Consider the following 23,582-nt stretch of genomic DNA (forward strand, 5'->3'; position numbering starts at 1 on the left):
TAACTCCATACCAGGCCTGTTTGAAGTTCTAAAATGTTATGACGGTACTGTGCACCCGCACTGGTTTATAGATGATATATTTGATCAAGTGGGTCGACATGCTGAAGCATTTGAAACTTTACTCCAAAAGCATTTCAGTAACTTGCCAGAGGGCTACACCATTGTCTTGAATTGCCAGATTATAACCATGAAAAGCCACACACATTCCCAGTGCTTGTTTGACTTTGGGGGGAAAGTGATATGTTTGTTTTTTTTTGGAAAGGGACATGACATATTTTGCTTTAACTCAACAGCATTGCCACTGTGTCCCTGACCACAGCTACAAGACTAATTGCTTGTCGTAGTTTTCATGTCACTGATTAATGAGGAGTGGTCAAATGTCTCACCTAAGAGAGTTAAACAAAACTACCAAAATGCAACAGGGCTTTTTTTTCTTCATTGGATTTCACATTTTACCCTTCTAAGAGCTTATTGTCCATTTCCAAAGCAGGAATTTTATATTCAATGTTGCTTAATTGTTGTTTATTCTACACAGTGTCCATGTATGAAGAATTGATAAAAATTCATCCAGCTAGGCCTGGGTATGCAAGCTTTCATCTCTCTTCCTATATATCTCTCTGTGATAAAGCTACTTATACAACCATCCTTTCTTTCATTTACTTCATTAATTCAAACTGTGTTCTTTTCCCACAAACTGTAGGAGTTTGTACATATTTCTTTTGCTGTCTCAGAGGGGGGAAGTGATCTTGCACTTCTATCAGCCATGTCTTGTGTATTTTTTTATCTGATTTTAACAAACAAGCAGAGCCAGATGATGGAGAGAGGGCTACAAAAGGTCTCTCTCTGCCTTCTTTTAATCCCCCTGCTCTCCTTCGACTCTCTTACCCTGCGAATGAAACTGCACTTCTGCACCAAATATACAAAAAACAATACAAGATTACACTTTTTGCAATTACAGCAAGGCAAAAGGAAATCTTAAAAGGATCTGTTCTTTGCAATATGGTCTTTAATAATGAAAAACACATCAAAATCAAAATTGTTCAGTTCCAAAAATACATCCCGAAGAACGACCCCCCCAAAAGAAAAAAAAGACCACAAGAAAAGATTTTAAAGCTCACACCACTAGTCTAGTTAAATTAATTTACTCAAAAAGAAAGTTAATAATGCTTTGTTCCCTTTCATAAGCTGCCAAAACAGTTAGTGCTATTTCATGAGACAACAATTAGTGGATAACCCTTTCAAAAGATACTGTAATAAAACAGTGAAAAATTAGAGTAAAAAAAAAAAGCTTTAAGCATTTTAGCTGCACCGTCCTGTTCTTTACTGCTACAACCAAATGGTATTAAACTGAAGGGGATGGGAAATGGCTGACCTTAGTGAAACACTAAAGCAGGTGAGCTCGAGATGATCTTCTGCACTTCTCATTTTGATTTATATAGAGCACTTTACCCTCCCTATCATAACTAAGAGAGAGATGGAGTCATCTAATAGCAGACAGGAGAAGTGTAAAAGCTAAATAAAAGTTTATAAATGTTAGCTCGTAATAGCAAAATATTGATTTCTTCTGTCTTCTTTATGGAAGTCTGGATTGGGCTTGATGGTGGGGGAAAGAATTTTTAGATAAAATGAGAGGATGATGCTTTTATAGGAAAGTGCATCACAACACTGTGTATATATGAGTGTGCGCTAAGACAGTCGCTTTTACTCATAGAGTAAAAAGGGATGTTTCTCTGTCTTCAACATAACCACCAACTAAGTGTCAATATTCACAATGCTGAGCTGAAGTGAATTATAAATACAGAACAAATAAGGGTCTAAATTAAATATTCCCCAAGCTGTAACCTGACTGTGTGTGATCTGAATGAATACATTTTGGCATTTTTGCCTCTCAGAGGCAAACAAAAAAGATAAGTTAACTGCAGGAATTGATCAGAGACAGTAGGAAAGTGAAATGTCCATGAATGTCAGGTCCTGCATTTTTGTCATGTAGACAAAAGAACAGCCTGAAATGTGCAAGCACCCTAATCAGATACTCATGTGTGTGTTCATTTGTGTGTACTAGCATGTGGTTTTTACCTCTACAAAGAGCAATAGATGCATGTACCCCAGGCACAACATGTCTACCTGAGACAGGGGATGATTTGGAAGTTCTAGGCATTGATGCTGGAACTCTAGCTCCTGCGTGTCCTCGGGCCACGGGTGGACAGGTGTTCAGCACATGCACCTGTGCACCTGTGCACTAACACACATGAGCTGTCAAAAGTGGTCCAGCCCAAGTCGACCCTTGAGAGGCCCGAGCACACTTGTGCCATTCAAATATGACCCACTGTCATAAAGCTGGACAGTTCGGGCCGACATGAAACATGACATGACACGGCCCATCAGTGCAGGTCAAAACACTCCCTAACGTGCATTTTCAGATATATTTGACCCATTGGGGACAAATTCTTAAGAATGTGTTGGTTTGTTCAAGTTCTTTTAAAAAATCACATGTTGAACTATCAGTGAAAAAAGTAGGAGAGAAGCTTGATAGTGGTCATGAGTGGCTTTACACTGAGCTGCATGGACAGCAGATTTGCTCCACATGCTAGCCTGAGCAATTATCAAAGCTAATCATGGCCACACATGGGAAGCTGGAAGCTTTCCTAAACATAGTGCAAGAGATGCGAAAGAAGGCCAGGCATCTAATACATATATGATATGTATAAAAAAATAACAAAATAAAGATGTATCATGTTTAAATTCCTTTCATTTTGATGCAGCTAAATTTCAAAATGTGTCTGTGTTTAATAGCTCATACCTGAGCACCCACGTTGACCTGCTGTTTCTGCTTTCTGGATACGACCCATCCTGGCCTTCCAACTGGCCTGCGCATGCTACTATGCTGCCCTCAACCCCATGAATGCTGGCAGAGCCCAGTCGGTTGGGGCTAAAAAAAGGCCCCGGTGAGAGGAACAGACACAGAGTCTGCATTACCCAACTAATCCCATTAAATCAATTTCTGTGCCAAGAGACAGGGTCAGCCAGAGTACCACGTCACTCACCCACACCTTTGGCACTGACTGGGACCTGAACAGGAAGAGGGGAGGTGGGAGTAAGGTTGGAGACGACTGACCTGGGCCCAGGTTGGAGTTGAGGAGAATGCGGGCTACCTGCTGAGGGCTGGGTCTGATGAGTAGTGAGGGCACTGTGGACTGGGATACACTGCAGTAGGCATTTGATATAGGAGGGCTTGGGTTTAATGTGTTTACAGCAGATTGCATCATTGCTCGGGTCAGCAACAGGGTGAGGCACAACCAGAGTGGCCATGTGTCAGTCAGTAAAGTGCAACAAAAGTCACTCACACACAAACACTTATTCACTCACTCACCTCCAGGTTGACATCAAATTGACACAAGCATCTACATATACAGCTTAACTTCTACTTTGACCCCCAATCTTAAGTAGCTTTGCCCTTTAATATGATGTAATGCCAGACGCAAAGTCAATGACAGTTACGAGTCATCACTGCAGAGTCAAATCTCCTACTTAACTTGAGCCGCCCCAACAGACGTGGATTTGTCCGTCCTTGCAGGTGCAACTTCAGGACAGGATACCGGCCAGGCCACAAATAAAACCCCTCGTATAGGAAATTAGCCAAGCGTAAGTAATTGCATTAGTGATGCAGGTAACATATACCTAACTTCCAGGGCAAGAGTTCTTTTATCTGATGGGGCTTGTACTCAACCATCTCTTAAATAGAGTCCATGGTTAAAATGGCTTGCCTTAGACCACTTTGCATTTAATATGTGTCAAGAGGGATTAATTAGAACATAGGAAAGGGTTTTGTGGATAATCCAATCTTGAAAGTGTAGGTGGTAGAACATTTTTTGTAGAACTTGGGTAGGAAGAGGGAAGGACAGGCAGAAAATGGATAGGTTCAAGCTTGTTTTGTTACAATAGCTGTTCTTGACTTCATGTATCTATTTAAAGGTAATAATTGAAGAAATGAATGTCATGAAATCAGGATATGTAAGCATACAACTTAAAAAATACAATGAAAGACATTTTAAATAAAAATTCAAAATCCATAGATTTATCCCATCATCTATTCTTCCTTATCTTTTCTCTACCTTGTGCTTTGAAAATTTCAAAAAGATAAGAGTGAGGACAAGCTCACAGCGATCTATTGGCTCACATGCTTCCAAGCCAGATGGTCTGTGTCTTAAAGCTTGGATGCTTTGCCAGTTTCAGAGTTTCTTCTAATTCTCTGCAATACACTTCTGTACAAAACGAATTTATTGCTTAACAAGAATAATCAACAAAATGCAGAACATCAGAAATGCTCGAGGAACATGTTTGGAAAGCCTTGAAATAGAGGCTGAAATAAACTGAGATAGTGAGGCAGTCATGAGTGACAAAGCAGAAACATCAGAACACTAAAACTATTCAATGAATCAGATTCTCATCTTGTCTCCAGGAACTCATTACCAGAAGAATCAATACACAACATTCATTTACATCAACCTGTTTACACACTGGACACATTCCTCCACTGCTGGATATTTGAACTGACGATGAAAGACGACTAAATTCAATCATGCAGAAAAGACACACAATTAAATGCTCAGGTAAATATACACACGTGCACACAGGTAGATATTTCTTACTAGCTTTGAGGCATTCTCTTAACATGATTATTAACAAAGCTAATTTATTCACCTAATACACTTAAATTTAACCTGAACCGTAATATCATAATTTAACAAAATAATTCTATTGGCTCTTTTATATTTTTAAAAGTTTTTGAGCTGTTTTGCTCATAGGGATCGGTTAAATGTTCCCACATTTAGCTGTTTTTATCTTTTTTTATTCTAAACCAACACACATTATCCAAATTCTCCAAAATGCCAAAAAGTGTAAGAACCCTAAGTAATAAGAATTCAGTGTTAAATAAACAGATATAAGGAGTGATGCGAGTGTAATCCACTTTCAGAGGAGTGCATGCATGCCAGAGAGCCTGGTGCTTTGGCAGGGCAGATGAAGATATCAAAGTGGGGGAGAGAGAGCAGACTGTGCATGCTGAGGAGGCATGGGAGGACGACAGAGAGAAGGAGGGAGAGGGAGAATGAGTGTGTAATAGAAGAAGAAAATGATTAAGCAAAAAGTAAGAGAGAGAGAGAGAGAGAGAGAGAGAGAGAGAGAGAGAGAGAGAGAGAGAGAGAGAGAGAGAAAACAACAGAGAATGTGAGAGATAGACAGAAAGAGAAGCCTGAATCAAACTCTGGATGCTCCCTGAGCGTCTCACTGTGCAAACAGGGCACGGTTTAAAGTCACACGTCCTACCCAGGGAGTTCTTCCTCTCTGACTTCCTCTCACTCACTCCTGTTTCTGTCATTCCGACAGGCCTGTAAGAACTCCTACCTTTGCATGGATCATGCAAAAGAGACCTGCTGATAGAGTACAAGCCCAAAGTAGGTGCAAATCCCGTCGCAGTGTGATCAATTTTTAATTTCTCTGCTGGTTTTTCATGTTTGTCATCACTGTCAGGAACAGTCTCTGCTATGAGGAAAACAGGGCAAGAGTGCTTTTAACATTCACACAATGCATACAAAGCACACACGCATGTGTACACCCTGCACACACACGAGATTACAGCTCAGCTACTTTAATGCAGCTATCAGAAATCACATTCTGACACGGAAATATTAAATATCACTACACCAACAGAGCTATGAATCTCTAGCCAATGATAGTGGATGCAGAAGCAGTGGGATTTAGAGAAGAGGTTCAGAAGTACAGTAACTAGATTGCGAGGAATGGGATGGAACAAACCCCAATAAAAATATTAGTGCTCAGGTCAAGGTCCATGTACTGTAGGAATTTCCTGAGAGTGGAAACAAATATAATAGGAGGCCTCAGTGATGGGACTGTTAACACTTTTATTACAGGCTGCCAACAGACACAAATAAGAAGAATACAAAAAGATAATATATGGGCCAAAGTTGAAAGAAAAACAGCAAAAAGAAATGTTCTATAAATATGCCTATTTTATATACATACATACATACATACATACATACATACATACATACATACATACATACATATATACATATATATATATATGTTATGTATGTATAAAATATTTTGCATGATTTGTCTGATCACCTTTATCCTATATATATTTATATATATATATATGTATGTTATATATATATATATATATATATATATGTATTTTATATATATTTATATATATATATATGTATGTTATGTATGTATAAAATATTTTGCATGATCTGTCTGATCACCTTTATCCTTCAGTGTAACATTATCCTGTTAGTAGTGGTGTCTTGCAGGATGACGCCGCTCCATTCAGAGAACATTGGAATGGTTTGATGAGAAGAAAAATTATGTTGATCCTTTAATAATTGAACACCTATTTTATAGCAATGTTTTAGACATTGACCTGCACTAACATAATTGATTGAAGAGGATAATATTTTGGAAAAATAGTGTTAATCAATAAGATATCTAGTTATCAATTTTCAGACGCTTGTAGAATCTCTGCAAAAGCTGTTTGAATATGGTTTATACCATATTCATTTATACAAAAAATAACATTACAGTTTTATAATCACTGAGATGGCCTATATGACTCTTTATCTGGTCAAGTGAAACGTAGAGACGCACAGATAAATCCGTGCTGATAGAGCTGCTACTAATGAGTTACTGCACCCCCAAATTTCGTTTTCCAGGAGAGGAGGGGGTCTGAGGAAAGTCGATTTCCTGCGCGGTGGTGCTTATCGTAATTGCACCGCGAGGTGGCTGGGTCTGCCGTCGGTGACATCGCCAGTGAAAACGAGCAGAAAATCTAAGTGTTCCATATCAGAGAATATTTTTTCTCTGGCTAATGTGACTTAAATACCTTGTTCCACAGTCGAGTGGGCTGGCACCTGCTGCATAGGAACCGGCCAATTACCACACAGTCGCTCTAATTTTCTGATTCAATTAGAATGCTTCAGAGCTTTGCCGTCTAATTGCAAACTACTTCACAGTTACCTCTCTGATTAATCGCTGCCCATCTGCGAGCCATCAGAAAACTTGGTGGAACAAATTTGTGTATTTTAGAATGCCAGGGGACTGGAGAATCACAGCCTGCAAGGCTGCCTGAACCCTGATCTTCTGACACACCGTGCCAAGGCAAAGCAGGGACACTGATTCGACAGTCACACCTATCGCTTCAGAGACACCCCTACTGTCAAAATACAAACAGACATGAAAGAAGATTCAGTTTTCCATGAAGAGTTCCTCAGTGAAGTGCAAATGTGCATAATGATTTAATTACAAGAGGAAAAAACTTACATAATTAAGAAAAAAGTCATTAAAATGTCAAACTGAATTTCATTAAGTACTATATGTATGTCCTAATGCCTCAATTTGATAACCCTACTCCAGCTTCTAAGCTCTCCCCAGATCAATATGTCTGCTTTTTTATTGTGAATGGTATCTACTAAGCTCCTTCTCATGACACCAGGCCAGCTGATGTATAAGAAGCAGAGGGGGAAAAATCCAACACACCCACAGCAAAGCTGCACTGTCAAAGCAATAGAGCATTGCCCAGCCTGACCCTGCAGCCTCCCTGCTCATACACACACACACCTACTGACATTTCCAAGCACAAGGACACTGGGGTGTTTGCATAGTCTGTACATAGCATTACATCATCCCAGCACCAAGCTGCCCACCTTCCCCTAAACCACTTGGCATCCAGACTCAGAGCCAGCATGCAAAAAGTGCAGATGAGGTGACAAAAACGACCCGCTTCATTTTTCTCCACCTTTCAGTAACCTTAATGAGAAAGTACAGGGGCAAAACAACAGTAAGCATATTGCATGTTGTTGCTGCAGTACTATAATGATGTATAAGCCTTTGGCTGTGGGAGAATATAATTCCGATATGTCAGATCTCTGATTTGGCCACAATTTGCATGGTTATAATAGCTTATCGACTGACTCAAGGTTAAGGGAGGCCATGGTGGCCGGCTGTAATGACTGCATGCTGCAAGTTTATTTCAAGCTACTGGGACTCACTCACCCGAGCCCTTCTGTCAATATGCAATCTTGATAGCTTCATCTCCCTTTGAACGACTAGGCCAACGGTGACCGCTACGATTCCTCCCCCTCCCTTCAAAAGCCTCATGTATCACACAAACATTTCCCATACAGATCAATAGAGGTGGCATTCATTAACCCTGGAATCTGTGCAACGCCATATTCACATATTAGGTTTATAGATTGCAATATTTGAATGCGACCGAATGTGAAATTTTTAGTCTTGCCAAAAAAAATTAAATCATATGGATTTGGACATTTTTCCAGTGGATCTGTTCCCAAAAAAAGTACTGAAACAAATACTGACAGACATCCAACACAATAGTTTGTGGTTTTCTAATAGTGTGAATGGTTAGACAGCTGCACCACTCCAAAGGAAGCAAAATTGTGCTTCTGAAACATTACTAAATGCAATATTAGTGCATTCCAGTTTAATCACAGTTAGACACGACATCAGCAGATATATAGATTTTTCCAAGCATTTTTCCAAATTTTAAAATGTTCTTGTATTATCTCTAAAAGCCATAAGAGCTAGCCTGTTTTCTCTCAGCTGTGTGGGTTTTGCAGCTTGGCTCTCATTATACAGGTAAATAAACAGCAGTGTGAGATGGTCAGTCACCTTTGTAGCTCCAGTAAATGCTAGCCAGAGGCTAGCCATTCACTTTTACCTTTTCTACTATATTTTTGTTGTGCTTCTGAGAGTAAGGAGAGCTAGCTTTTCAGCTAAGTGTGTTTCTCTGGTTGACTGTGATTACACAAGTAAACAAACAGCGGCATGCGACCCTCAACCAGTCACCTGTGCAGGTCGCTTCCTGTGGCTCCTCTAATGGTTTAATGATGAAGCATGGTTCAAGCTACACTCTCACTCTGTGGATACAGATAGAAAGCCATCAGCAGTCCCTGGCCTGACACACACACACACACACACACACACACACACACACACACACACACACACACACACACACACACACACACACACACACACACACACACACACACAAACAAACAACCTAATCTACAGACCTGGGGAGGAATTTATTGGGACAAAAGAGAAGACAAAAAGGTACTGTGGGCAAAGCTTAAAGCAGCAGGCAGCTTCTTAAATCTCTCTCTCTCTCTCTCTCTCTCTCTCTCTCTCTTTCTTTAGGACATTCCATTATGCATATGCAACAAATATATTGCATCTACGTAACTACCTATATGTAATAAGAGGTTTATACAGCTAATCCTATAGCTAAACCTAATCCTGACCTTAATACCCTCAAAGAAATGTTTTCTTTATCCTTTCAGTTTCGAAAAAACAAAAAACAAAAAAACCCCAGAGACATAACCTTTAGGAAAATTAACTTTGGTTTTGGTCATTTTTTTGTTTTAATTATTACAATCTAAAGAAAAAAATGTAAAGAATGTAATTTTCTTAGAAAGAAAAAAGATCCCAGGCGTGTGTGTGCGCGTGTGTGTGTGTATATATATATGTATATACATATATACACACACGCGCACACACACGCACACACACACACACACACACACACACACACACACACACACACACACACACACACACATATATATATATATATATATATATATATATATGTATATTTATATATATATATATAAAAACCTGGGATCTTTTTTCTTTCTAACTTACTGTACAAAAATATGAAGTATGACAGCCAGCTCTAAGACACAGACACAACAGTGTAACATTAACACAAAAACAATAATTTGTAACTATAAGATCACACTAGAACAGATTTTTTAAATTTGGAAATAATGAAAATTAGTCATAAAGACTTCTAGAATTAATTTGAACTTCTATGACATTGCAAAACAACCAACAGCAGATTTTTTTTTCACCTGTGGTGATGTATCTTGACATTTATTTTTACTTATCCAGCATCAGTACCTTGTAGCAAGCTACAAAAGCTGAGTGCATAAAGTGTCCAACATTTCACACTTGAATAAATGCATCATCGGGGTTCTTGAAGCACACTTTTTCCTGTTGGAATTTTTAGTGTGAACACACTACTCACACTACTAATACTGCAAAATAGCATAAAATAGTGCGTGACATTCTGGACGGACCTCGATTGTACCAAATTATACCCAGGCTACTGTATCTTTTATAAATGATCCTATGCCACAGGTTTATGGCATATCAGAGTATTTCACACATAGTACATTATAAACACAAAGGACATGCAGATAGTCAGATAGGGAAAATGTACTATCCCCCCAAAAAACATCAGCAAATTGGTTTCTGCTTAGAGTAGGCGGCAGGTTAAGATAAGTGTTGGTCGTCCCTGACAGGAAACTGATCAATTCAACACACAGAGCGGTTAAAAACATAATTATTATCTGACCTTTGACTATGTAACAAAATTCACATTATCAGAGCAGGGACCTGACCTTAGACTTCTTTAAATGGGAATGTATTGATTGTCTGTGCACTGCAGACAAACACCTCACACAGCATGTCTGGGACAGCACACAGAGATGAGAGACAAGCTGACGGAGAGCTGGAGCCTTGGCAATTAAACACACACACACACACACACACACACACACACACACACACACACACACACACACACACACACACACACACACAAACACAAACCTGGGAGAAGTTCACTGCATGAGCCAACAATGGACTGAACATGTCTGAGTGAATTAATCACAGCCTGAGTGTGTGAGTGAAAGTGAATGTGTTTTGTGCCAAGGCAGTTACAATTTTCAGGTGCTGTACAGGCCTTAGTGGACTTATTTATTAGGTGCATAACTAAATATAATAAATACGGTAGGTGCTCAGGCTTGATTTTGAAAATTTAATTAAAGTCCGTATATAATAACAAAGGTATACACACAAACAAATCCACTATAGTTCATACCATAGCATCGTATTGTTCCCTGAATGTATTGCTGCACACTTGGTGATCGCAGTTTTGCAAGTGTATCATATTGTCCAATTATTTCTAATCCATATTGGAATGTGCTGATAATTTGTAATCAAAAACACATGCCTAATGTAGGCTTTGGATTTCAGATATAAATGGAAAACAAAATTAAACTTACATGCTGAAAATGTGAACAATATGAAAATGTGTCAATTACATTTTTGCTTTTTTATTTTTCCACAGCATGTGTTTTCCATAAATAGTACTGTATCCATTATTATTTTCTCTCTCCCACGTTCTCTGCTTCTCTTCTGACAAATTAATTCAAAAATGAAACCTTATAAAGATATTATGAGGTAGGGGGCTGGGAGGGAGATCCAAAGAAAAGAGACAGATGAAAAAAAAAAAGAGAGAGAGAATATCAAAGAAAATCATGGGAATGAGGTAGGAGTGGCCCTGGGCCATGAGGTCAGTCCAGTGCTAAGGCTGTTCAGGCTGCCACAGGCACTGAGCTGGAACTAAGCGAGGCCAAGCAACCGCAGACTTGGACGCCAGCCAGAGGTGGGTGTTCCTCAGGGGGCTATATCAAGCCCCTTCACTTTCTGCTGCTCGCAAACTAATGTTTACATCAGGACCAAAACAGACAGTGAAAGAGAGATACCCCAAAACACTCCCACCCATCGTCACACACTACAGGCGAGAGAAACAGAGATGCAGTTATGTTACTGCATACATTACACACATTTTAGCTGAGCCACCCTGAAAGAGACGAGGGTTAAATAGAGACACAATGGGCCTGAGAGCCACTGCTTTGGGGTGATGACTGAGAGACAAAGGAGGCCTGTCAGGCGGGCCAGACAGCTGTGATCTGGGTGTCAAACTGCCTCCTCAGGCCACCATCTGCTGACACTGCCAGATGACACAGAAAATAGGATTACAGTAACAGGGCAGAAGAGAAGCTGATGACCTAAACACTGTAATATCATTTTCTAGGAAAGAGACAACCCAGGCCGGGATAAAGAGCAAGCGGATCAGAGAGGTCAGAAAGGCCTGATGATGTGGTGTACTAATCTACTGCACAGCTCAGAAGAACATTTACCTAGAGCTTAGGAGGGAGAGATCTAATGAGAGGTTTTAAAATGTGTGCACAGAAGCAAACAACCACATTTGTACCACCACCACCACAATACCATACTAAAACAGGTCAACATAAATAGTGAGAACTAAGGTCCATATATATTTCCCATCAAGAATTTCTGAATTTTAAACCAACATACTCCCTACAAAAAGATAGCACCTTAAGCATAGCATTGATTATTGCATTATGAAGCCTGCCATTTTAAGTCACTTGAACTGACATCAAATACTTGCATCCTTACTATTACTTGTCAAAACCTTAATACCAGCATAGATGCTGAGGGATCTATAAAAATGATGTGACATAGTTCACATTAACTTATGGCAGTTTTTGGGCAGGCATGTCCAGTGGAGTTTAAGGACTACACTTCATCTATGTTAGAGAGGCAACAATGTGGGAACCCTCAGTGGGACAGATTGAAGTGAGTGAGCTTTGAATTCGAGGTCCAGAAACAACCACGTTGAAGCTTCAGCAGCAGTCCACCCAAAGACCCGTTCCAGGAAGGGAGTCCCTTCCTGATACCACTGTCAATCCCAATCTGTCCCAATCCAGTCAGCAGGAGCCTAACTGACATGTGACTGCAAGAAGCACCTCTGGGTCAAAAGGTTAGTGTAGATCTTTACAAATCTCCACAGGCATGGCATCAGATTAAAGTTAAAGGGGGGTTAACATGCCCTACAACCTTAACCCGATAAGACCCTTGAAATCTTCTGCTCTGACCTAGACTTGACTCCTTCATCTGTGGCATTAGCTACAATAATTAATGGCTGATAGGTGCCTGGTGCAATTCATTCTGATGCCTCCACTGCTGTTGGAATGGTGGCTGGCGCCAGGCTCACCTACCCCAGCTGTGGGGTAAAGAAAAAAAAAAGAGAAAAAAAAAAAAGAAGAGAAAATGGAGCCATGAGCTCTGATGTCTTTGTCCTTCAAGTCTGTAATGACCATGGGTGGTTTAGGTGATGAAGACATGCACATCAACTGGAGTTTGTGTCCAGCCTGAGCCAAAGAAAAGGTGGATTAAAATAGGACATAGTACATTGACCTACTTTTTTTATTTTAAACAGCATGGAAGAGGTTGACTTTATTACATGTAGGGATGCCAAGAGAGCACTTCCATTGTTTTAATATTTATTTCCCAAAATACAAATGTTCCAGAAAACCTCAGAGACTAATGTGCACATTAAATAGAAGTAACTAACTGTAACTTGTCCAAAACAGGAGGCCATGTTTGTGTGTGTGTGGACAGTCAGCAACTGCCCTGCTGATTAGATAAGTCTTAAAATCACTCAACCACAAGCAGCGAAAGCTGTGTTTTCCACTCGCTCCCTGTGTGCTGCTCCAAGAGAGAGGTGATAAGGTGGACCATTTTGGGGTCACTGCGATTAAGTGTCTACATATACCACATTCCTGCCTGCCAGGATGAGACGCAAACGCTTCAGAATGTCTCACACTGACAGGTGTGTCTGAGTAAAGCTTCATCTCCTATAAGATACCCTGCAGTTGAGTACAGAAAAAGATAACAAAGGGTTTGGAAATGCCTGTTCCTAAAAGGCTCAAAATCCGGTGCCTGCACATAAACGAAAGGTGTGCGTGTGTGTGTGTGTGTGTGTGTGTGTCTAGGCAAGGGCAATTACCATCACATTTGAGGATGCTCAGGCCTCTCCATAATCAAGGGGTGATGGTGGAGAGGAGGCACCTGGTATGGCTCAGTGTGGAATACAGTCTCTAAGAGAAAGGATTGGGTCCAGGATTAGGAGTAATAGCATCATGGATCTAGTTACGCTGAAGCAAGTGAAGTGCAGTGCTCTGAAAGCAGTTTATAATTATGGCTTTCCAGGCCACAAACAAACCTCACTTATTACCCTTCTCCTTGGCATTTTAGCTCCAGGAAATCAGCAGCTAATTGTGATATTTCCCTAATACGCAGCACACACGGGTTGTCACAAGCTGTTTGCTCCTCGTGCCGTCGACTTGTAATAAAGTTTTTATCTGTCAGCCCAGAGTGCGTGGGAAATGAGCCAAGGTCACCGGCATGCTCTCCAACATGACGGTAAAAATATATTCGCTCAACTTTGTTTACATAATTATATAAATAATATCCCATTTTTCAGGCAAAAAGGGAAACAAATAAATATTTTAATTTCGAGGCTGATTATAAACTCAAGGACCTTCAAGGATGTTTGCTTTCTAATCATCTTCCACAATTATGTACATTGCCTAATATATTCTCAAAGCATTCTTGTTTTTTTTTTTTTTTTTGCCTTGGTCTGTTTTCTCCAACAATCATTTTAAATGTGCATTTCATTAAAACATAATTGTGAGAAAAAGAAACTGAGGAAAAGGGTGGGCTGTTAAAGCGGCACACACCACACACGTACACAGGGAAAGAGTCACTCACTGTTTAAATTTAATGACTAAATGCCATCCGTGAAAAGTAAAAATAAAAATAAGATCACAACATAACACAGGATAACACATCAGACCCTAATTAATTGATTAGTGTTTACTAATGGAGAATTCTATTGTGAGTATTACAGCCGCTTTGTGCGTAATTATTGTGACTCCCACAGTTCTTTCAACCTGCAGCAGACAAGGCAACTTCTCGCCCTTATCAAGAGCTGTCAAAGAAAGTGCCCCATTAGTCTGCCAGTGTAATAAACTGGCTGCATGCAAAACATTCACAGGGCTTTTCTTTTGTGTCTCTCTGTGTGTGCATGATAAAGGGAAGTCTTACAGGACAAGGGAAAAATGGAAATATAATAACAGTGAGTATCCTTGTCCTTAGATGAGGTCCTGTCAGAGCCAAGCGAGTGTATGTTGACTTCTCCGCATGGCAGGACATTCCAAAGTGAGCTGTTTATTAGTGCTGATGGGCAGTCGGGGACAGGCCAATGCTGATGCTATTCTCTTCCCACACTGTGCCTTGCATTACTTACGAGTGTTAACAGAATCACTGCAAAGCTTGCTAAAGCTAACAGCACCTGACTGCAATGTTTGGAATCTGTGTGTGGAGAAGTGGGAGGTGGACATGGGATTATGTGCTAGCAGCTTTTGAATAAACAGCAGCTAACAGACAGCTGACTAGATAAAAGATGACTTGGTGTGGAGCTGGATGCGGTTTGTTAGACAAGAAGTGCAAAATGACATGCCAAGTGTGGGTTGTGATGAGAATAAAAATACGATGATTAGGTTTTAGGCCAACATCACACTTGATTTGAGGTACGTGTACAATGAACGCAAGATGACAGCGGTAGTGACTATTTAGAGTCCTACGTGAAAGCAGTCTCTATAGCTGCACACACTGCATTTGCACTGAACTGTAGTATATACCCTGGTGGAACACTTTCGCTTGGATGAGTAGCATTGCCTCCACACAGGTTCTGGGACCACATTTGGAGCCTAAACTCTGGTGAAAAGAGTGAAAGGGTGTGTGAATGGTGCCCTGTAATGGACTGGCGCTTCATGACGGGTGCATTCCTGCCTCTTGAACCTCTGTTTCCCTGACCAGGATAAAGAAGATTGTGAAAATGAATGAATAAATGAACAAAACTAGCAACTGAAATGCTTACTATTTGCTTAAAATGCACACAGTACAACACCAATAGTATTTATTTTTTCTATATTTATCATGAGCACACCAGGTTTCTTTAAAAGGCTCCTTTTAGGTTTCTGCTTTGAGGTGTTTGTCTTTCCAACAGGTTTTCTTTTTAAATTCTGGACACTAATTCTCACTCATTGGTCATACTGCTAGAGTGAGAGCTATAGCTGGAGTATCACATGGCTTGTGTGTTAATTTGGCAAAGCTGCTGGGAAAACACAATCCATTTATTCTAAATGTCACACAGAAAACTCCTAAAGGTATATCCCAGACACTGCACTATAATGACACAGAGTAAATCCTATAAAAATTCAGCATTTTGTAAATAACAAAATGTCTTTTAATACACATGGGTTAACATCTTAGGTTAAACCTATTTCCATACATAATATGGAATAAAACATAAGGCTTATCTGCCTGTGGCCTCAACCTGACTACACAATTCCAAAAGCAGCTCTGGAAAATATTCGTGTTACTAACAGGCTTGGACTTAACATAGGCATTTTGGGAACCCATTGCCCAATGACTATCCATTGACCATCATATGAACTGCACTAAGTGCTCCAGAGATGGTAAAGTGGTCCACATATCATTAAGGCCAAAGTGTGGGGGCCTCACTGACTAGCAGGGTGAAAAAGAGGGCATAAATGTTGGATCACTTCATGGTGCTTATTTATAATTTTTTATTTTTTTTCAAAGTATAATTTTGCAAAGTGTAGCATTGATTTTTAACAAAGTTAACACACCCCAAGCTTCACTGAGCTCTGATTGGATATGCTTGCAAAGTCAACATCTTCACCAGGATGTTTGCGTATCAGAAGATCGTCTTGTGTCTGTGGATCTTTCTACCATTACACAGAGGAGTGTCGTAATCTGAATTGTAATTTGCTTACCTTCAAGATTCACAGTCAGTGACATTCATTTGGGAAATAAAAAAAATCTGGACATCCAATAAGTATAGAAATGACCTATCATGCAGTTTAATTCTGAACATGATCACTATTACAAATGATGAAGGGAAGGTGAAAGGGGGGACGACGACTACGCTTCACCTGACCTTTTACGTTGCTTAGCAACTAGTTTCCATTTAAAAATTGTAAAACATAAGTGAAAAAAATTGGCAGAGAGATAAGATGAGATCATAAGAAATAACAAAATGCAACAAAAAGGCACAGCTGAGGCTACTGCTACATTAGTTTAGGTAAAATGAGCTGAGTCTAGGGACTCATTATGCACAGAAACATGGAATGGATACACACTGTCGTTATCTATGCATGGAAGCACAGACTGTGCATATTGATTTTTTTTTGGCCATAAAAAGAGAACAAATACTCCATTCATGCCTTATAGTTGATCCCTCTTACTTGTTCCCTCTTATGAATGGAAATAACAGCGCTGATGCCGTCTCTAATGAACCAATGCAGATAGCCAAGGGGGATCACAGACATTGATGTATCGAGAGGGAAGGAGGCAGTGGTCAATGTGAGTAGCGTGTGATCTAGTCTTTACCAAGGCCAGAAAACGACAAGAGACATGAACCACACAAGGGGAGAAAAGGCGCTACAGAGCCGTACGTAATCAAATGTGATTGAATGATCAAAGTGACCAGCCTTGAAACGACAGACCTGTGCCTTAGATACAGAGAAGTCTAAACACTGTCTCCAGAGGAGAAACGGGAGGAAAAGATCAAAGATGACTCACATGCTGACCTGGATCAGAAACAAACAGCAATAGATTGGGTAAGTAGCATCCTAAGCACCAATGTTTTTCAATAACATGCCACAGAGAAGGTCGCATCCTTTACTGACCGTTCTCAAGTTCACAGCAAATGGCAGAAAAGATTGTTTTGTGTCCTGCTGCGAAGAAAACAAAACAGGGACTTCAAAAGGGAACGGCATCAGCTCTACAAAAAGCAGACAAAACAAAAAAGTGGGGATAAAAAACATACCACAACAAAAGAAGCACGCTACCCAAATCCCAGTGCAAATGCACCAATAAATAATAAACCTCTGAAGGATTTTTTCCTAACTCTAAAGACTGACCCTATCAAAATAATGACAAAAATCTGAAAAAAAAAAAAAAAAAATCAGCAAGGGAGAAGGAGCAAGCCTGAGAGACATCACAGAGAATAAAAGGGAGAAGCAGGCAGAAAGGGAGTATAAAATGAAAAGAAAAAAAAAAGAAATAACACAGAACTCCTTATACTGCACAATGTTGCGCTGAGCTTTTTTAACTGAGGGCTTCGTTCCATAAAACTAAGTGCCAAGTGGGCCAGGGCTGCCACTCATCCTGAGCAGAAGCCAGTTCAAATACATTTAGGCCCCATGTCATTTTTTTTTTTTGTGCAAGAAGAATAGAAAATGAAGGATGTGTCTTTTGATCCTCAAGATGGAAGAAAGTCAGAACAAAATTACAAGGTGCACAAAAACTCCATCAAACTTTCATTCAAAGCCACACATGGGACTCGTATAAAGGGCGTGAAATTTGGGAATAAAAATAACACAAGGAAGTTGCACTGTGATACAATGTCAATATGTATATTTATGACAACTAGGGCTTCCCCTGTGAGCGTGCTCGTAAAACAGAAAGAGAAGAAAGGTAACATCGCAGCAGGGAGTCTGAGGAACTTTCAGCTTCTCCTTAGCAAACCAGTGCTGAACTCAAAATTAATGTGAAGCATATGGAATACAACGACTGGCAGATTGACTTACACTTGCTGTTTACTGAGTCAGAGCTCATCTGTCACATAACGTATGATGTATTTAACATCCATTATTTTTAACTGATAAAGCAGCAGATTAAGATGTAGTTTAATAAACATTTAAATAGAATGCTTCATGAGCTATGCATTTTCGGTTCAAGGCATTTAATGGTGCTAACAAAATAATTTAAAATTAATATATCAAAGTGATATATACATATTTTATAAAAAACAAACAAACAAAAGAAAAAAAAAACACCAACTGCATACCAGCTGCTGACAAAAACAACTCAACAGAGCAATTCCTAATCCCAGCAGCCTCGATACACTTCACATAGCCAAATACATGGCTAAATCAGATTGTAATTAATGTCCAACCACCAAGAAAATCTAGCAATGTACAAACAGCAGCGGAACTCACGATGAAGCCATGAAGCAATACTAAAAGTGGTGCACTATTGGCCATTCCTAATTATTTATTCTCCTCTGAGATCCAGCTGTTCTCCCTTCACTCTCTTAACACTGTTTAAAATTTAAATTCTATTTACGCAAGAAGTCGGACTTGCTGCCTCTTCAGCTTATTACGGGCTTCTTTCCTGATTAAATGATCCCACCCACTGGAAGCCAAAACATTATTCCACGAGCAGTTCTTAATCACGTTGGTTAATTCTTTTCAATTCCTGAAGTCCTAATTAATGGATCGAGCTAGCTTGGCTCTAGCTACTAGACAACATATAAAAATTTGAGTGAATCGTTTTCTAGGCAGCATGGTGGTGTAGCTCGAGGTCATGTTACTGTCTGTGTGGAGGTTCACATTTTCTCTGTGTCCATGTGAGTTTCCTCTGGGGTTTCCTAGTTAATTCCCACTGCCCAAAAGCATGCCGGTAAGTGTGAATGCGTGTGCATGATACACAATGGACTAGCATTCCCATCCAGGGTGTATTCCTTGTGCTCAGTGTTCCTGAGTAAAAGCTCCGGATCCACTGCTAACATGAGCAGGAAAACGTGGCTATTGAGATTTTTTTTTCCGTGTTTGATTAACCCAACCAAACCCTTGTATAATGAAATACGACAAAGCATGATTATTATGTGAGGTAAAAATGAACTAAAATGTACTCTGTTCCCATTTTCCCAACTCCTTTAATTGCATCTGTGCTGAAATAAAACTGAACAAAAACACCAAGTGTGTACACAGCTTGAATGAACAATCAATTTGATTTAATGACTTCACTTGTTTATGGTCTGAATAGAGACATAAGGGATAAAAATCTGCTGACCTAGATTTAAAATGCTTCTAAGTCTTATCCACACAAAACACCTAACTTGAAAAGTGCAAAAACACCTGTGCTTCATCAGCCTTTTGATGCCTGACTGTATATATAAACCTGGCTGACAGCAAACACATTGTTCCAAGCTGGTCACAAGACATGTCTTTACGAGATCATCATGGAAACGTATGGTGATAACCTTCCCGCAGTGTCCTGCTGAACTTTCCCTTCGTTACATGGGTGGCACATCCAGTTGGAAAAGAGTGATATTTCCTTTGATCTTACGGATAAGCTAGAGTTTGCAAGAAGTGAAAACAGACTGGAAAAATAAAAGAGGTCACAAAGTTGAGTGGGTCTGCGTTTCCTGGGGAAATGTGACCAAGGGCACCAACGAGCACCAGGTGCACCTGAATGCTGGGTGTGGAGGGATGAGTGAAGGTATGTCAGTCACTCTGCAAGTCTACTTTAATAGAGTCAGTAGGACTGCACAGTCAATAGCACGTGGAACAAGTGAGTGGGTAAAAAATGGTAATGGAACTCTATTGAGTCAGCATTGCATGGACCAATGACTTTCCATTGTGCAAAAAACATGGCCCAGTGGAGCTCTATGCCGTCACTGACATGGACCAGTGAAGTTACACAAGTGGTCCCAGGGCCATTGTATGCGACTGTTTTCATCAAACATGTCTTTATTAGGTACATTCACGTTACAGAGGGTTGAGCTGCTTTCAGAGATGCTTTTCAGTCCCAAATACTATTCCATTGTTCCATACTTTTTTGATTCAAATGACATTAAAATAACATTTTTATAGAGGTCTTGTTCAATAGCTAATAACAGAGCAGATTCAGGTTGAAAAAACAAGAAAAAAAGTCTGTATAAATCAGTTGACAAAAGAATCTTGCTCTAGATCAAAGGAGGCTTTTGTTTAAGTTCACTACTCTCTCTGTTCTTCTTTATTGTAAATGCAATTAGGGTTAATTACTTGTCTGTGTTCAGAACCTTGTAGTGTGCAGGACAGATAATTACAGTTCAGGTACACGTTAACTTACTTTTGTTAACAATTAATCACTGTTTACATTCAGGGCACTCTTTCCTTTGTAATTAATAATCAGGTCCAGCAATGAGTAATAAGTGCTGTGGAGGCAGATGTGTAAGGAGTGTGACTATTTTGTGTGAAGATATGAAAATACAAGAGCTTTTAACAAGCAGAAGTGTTTGAAAAAAGAAGAGAGCATAGTTCTGTGATTCAATCCATTTAATCTAATTACCAGTTATCACACATATAGAAACCATAACAGACCAAAACTGGCACTTGTATATCATCCTGAGGACAGATCTGCTTTCTGGCTGTTCTGTGTTGGTTTGTGCAGGCTGTTTCCTGTCTGAGCTTGTTCTGTAGGTCAAGCTCTCCAGCGCTACCAAGCTATGGCGCACATATTTGCACATATTTCAGCCGGCTTGAAGCTATAAAATTCTGCCAGACTTTCTGCCAAGGCAAACTGACCTTCTCCTGAAGAATCCTTTTGAAAGATGGGGCGCTTGGAAAAGGAAACGAATAAAAAAAATTGAAGGAGGAGAACTGGCCTACGTTTTATCATGTTGGAAACAGAGATGTCAGAATAGGACTCACAGATGGATGCATCCAGACATGCAGACACACTATACCCACATCATAAACACATGGTATGATGGTAGGAGATTCACAGATGATTAAGTGCAATAGACATACTTTTCTCCACCTTGCTGTATCCCATCGATCCTAGTATAGGATACCACCATCAGGCAGAACCACACACAGAGTAATGAGTGTGTCTGAGTGTGTGTGAACCATTACAACATGGCCCACATACACTGCAGCTCTGCGTGTCCACAGTCTGTCTAGCCTGGATTTCAAACAATCTCAGATATTAAGCAACACATTCAATCCTTTTAAATCTCAATGTGCATGAGTTTTTTTTTTGTCATAGAAATAAACACAGCAAGATAAGTCTTCAAAGTAAATTAGTGAAAAATGCAGTCCTAATCCTTGACCTGAACCGTAATCCTTGATAGGCCCAGGTCATATGGCCTGTATGTCTGCCAGTTTAACATCTCTCCTGTAGTTTTCACACCAGCGGTGTTAGAATTCTTCGTCCCATTACTTTTATATATTGTATGTTATATATCTGTTAGAGGTATAGATTATAGTAAAGGTTTTTTTTTAAACGATACATAGACTATTGTAATATCACTGTTTATATGTTGGTAAAGCAACTATAAATGAAGTATTGACTATGAATGAAGTAATCTGTTGTGTCCCATATAAAGTAATCAGTTTAATCTAACTGGTGTTGCCAGGGTTGATACAGAGCACAACCAGGGGCTGATTCTCAGAGCTCATTAAATAGAAATCATTTCTGCTGTAAAATGCTATGAAGATTTCAAACACAGTCATGAACAACAAGAAAAGAAATGACATACTTTAGTGATGGCACAGGAAGATCAACTCTAATCAACCCACAGCATGAGAAGCCCTTCATTATGCCACGATAATATCAACAAGAAGTTTAAAATCTGAAACTATGTCTAACTTGTTTATACATTTGACATGAAGGCAATCAGAACAAAAAGCTCTAATCTCACTATGTAGTGATAAGGGCTAGACACATCCTGGATTACATTAGTTGCAGATTACAAATGTAATCCAGAATTAGGGACACACTAGATGTAATGAAGGAAACAGCATGTACACTTCTATATAATTGTCGAATAACATGACAAAAATATGTTTTCCCGTTGGTAAAGTTTTAAATGAAATAAATCAGTACCAACAGATAAACAATGCTTTGCTTGCTATGATTTTCTGAACATCTGGGAAGCGATGGAGGATCGTCAACTGTAGAGAGTCATACCTGCTGAGCGGCGACGACAGTCAGGGAGCAATGAGTCCACTGGGGTGTCCAACGGCTCAGGACTCGACACCCAGTTACAGCACCGCTGAGAGAGAGAGAGAGAGAGAGAGAGAGAGAGAGAGAGAGAGAGAGAGAGAGAGAGAGAGAGACAGGAACAAGCAATTAGGCGGCTTGGCGACATGGCTCTGCGACAGTTAAGAGTGTTTGTTGCTGGGGAGCGAATGCGCCTCTGCTGCTGATCTAGGGGTGACTGATCACACCGGTGACCTCGTCGACCCCCTCTGCCATCAGTCCTGTTACTGAGACAGAGCTGCTCTCATCTCTCATGTTTTCTCTCTTCATTAAGAGCCTTTTGTCCACAGTCACAGCAAGTTTAATTAGACATGCATCTCAGAAATTCGCATCTGAGATGAGGGTAAGGAAATTAGCTCACATTCTGGGTTTGGTTATGACGCATTTTTCCTGATTCATGTTAGACGCTATGGGTTTTGTAGACAGTAAAGAGGTTCCTAAGGAATGCAATGGAAAAGTAGGTTCTGAAGATAAGATAAAAAAGGGACAGTTCAATTGAAGAGAGAAATGTAAACGAGATTAGCATGCTACAGCTGGCGGCCTTGTGAAGCGCTGCTTATCTGAGTATGTTTACTTTTGCAGACACTGCTCTGTCAGCCATTACAGCTCCCCCTCCTCAGCCAAGCTGTGACCCAGCCTCGTCCTGGCTCTGATTCGCACACACATACTATCTAATCCAGTGACCCCCAGACCTTACTCCCAAAACTACCCTCCCATGACAAGACCAGAGAAGAGCAGTCCCATTGCTTTGGACACCCCACTACACACATGCTCTTTCACCATCACACACGCATGACCCTCAGAACACATGACAGGACTCCAGGCCATGTCACACCTCAGCCTGTCACCATATTAACCCCTTGAGCCTGATATGTCCCCAGAGGTTACTGTACCCCCACCAACCCCTCTGG

At 40.1% G+C, this 23,582-nt stretch overlaps 1 protein-coding gene across 2 annotated transcripts in view; it reads right to left on the minus strand.

Annotated features, from left to right (window-relative positions):
- Positions 1–23,582, minus strand: part of fam172a (family with sequence similarity 172 member A) — a 175,436-nt gene that overhangs the window by 17,450 nt on the left and 134,404 nt on the right. For both annotated transcript variants that reach the window (XM_047818158.1, XM_047818159.1), the window contains one exon: positions 22,600–22,684. In XM_047818158.1, the coding sequence (XP_047674114.1) occupies positions 22,600–22,684 (85 nt within the window). The remainder of the gene's footprint in view (positions 1–22,599; positions 22,685–23,582) is intronic.

This window comes from Tachysurus fulvidraco, chromosome 9 (genome assembly GCF_022655615.1).
Source record: "Tachysurus fulvidraco isolate hzauxx_2018 chromosome 9, HZAU_PFXX_2.0, whole genome shotgun sequence".
Classification (NCBI taxonomy): Eukaryota; Metazoa; Chordata; class Actinopteri; order Siluriformes; family Bagridae; genus Tachysurus; species Tachysurus fulvidraco.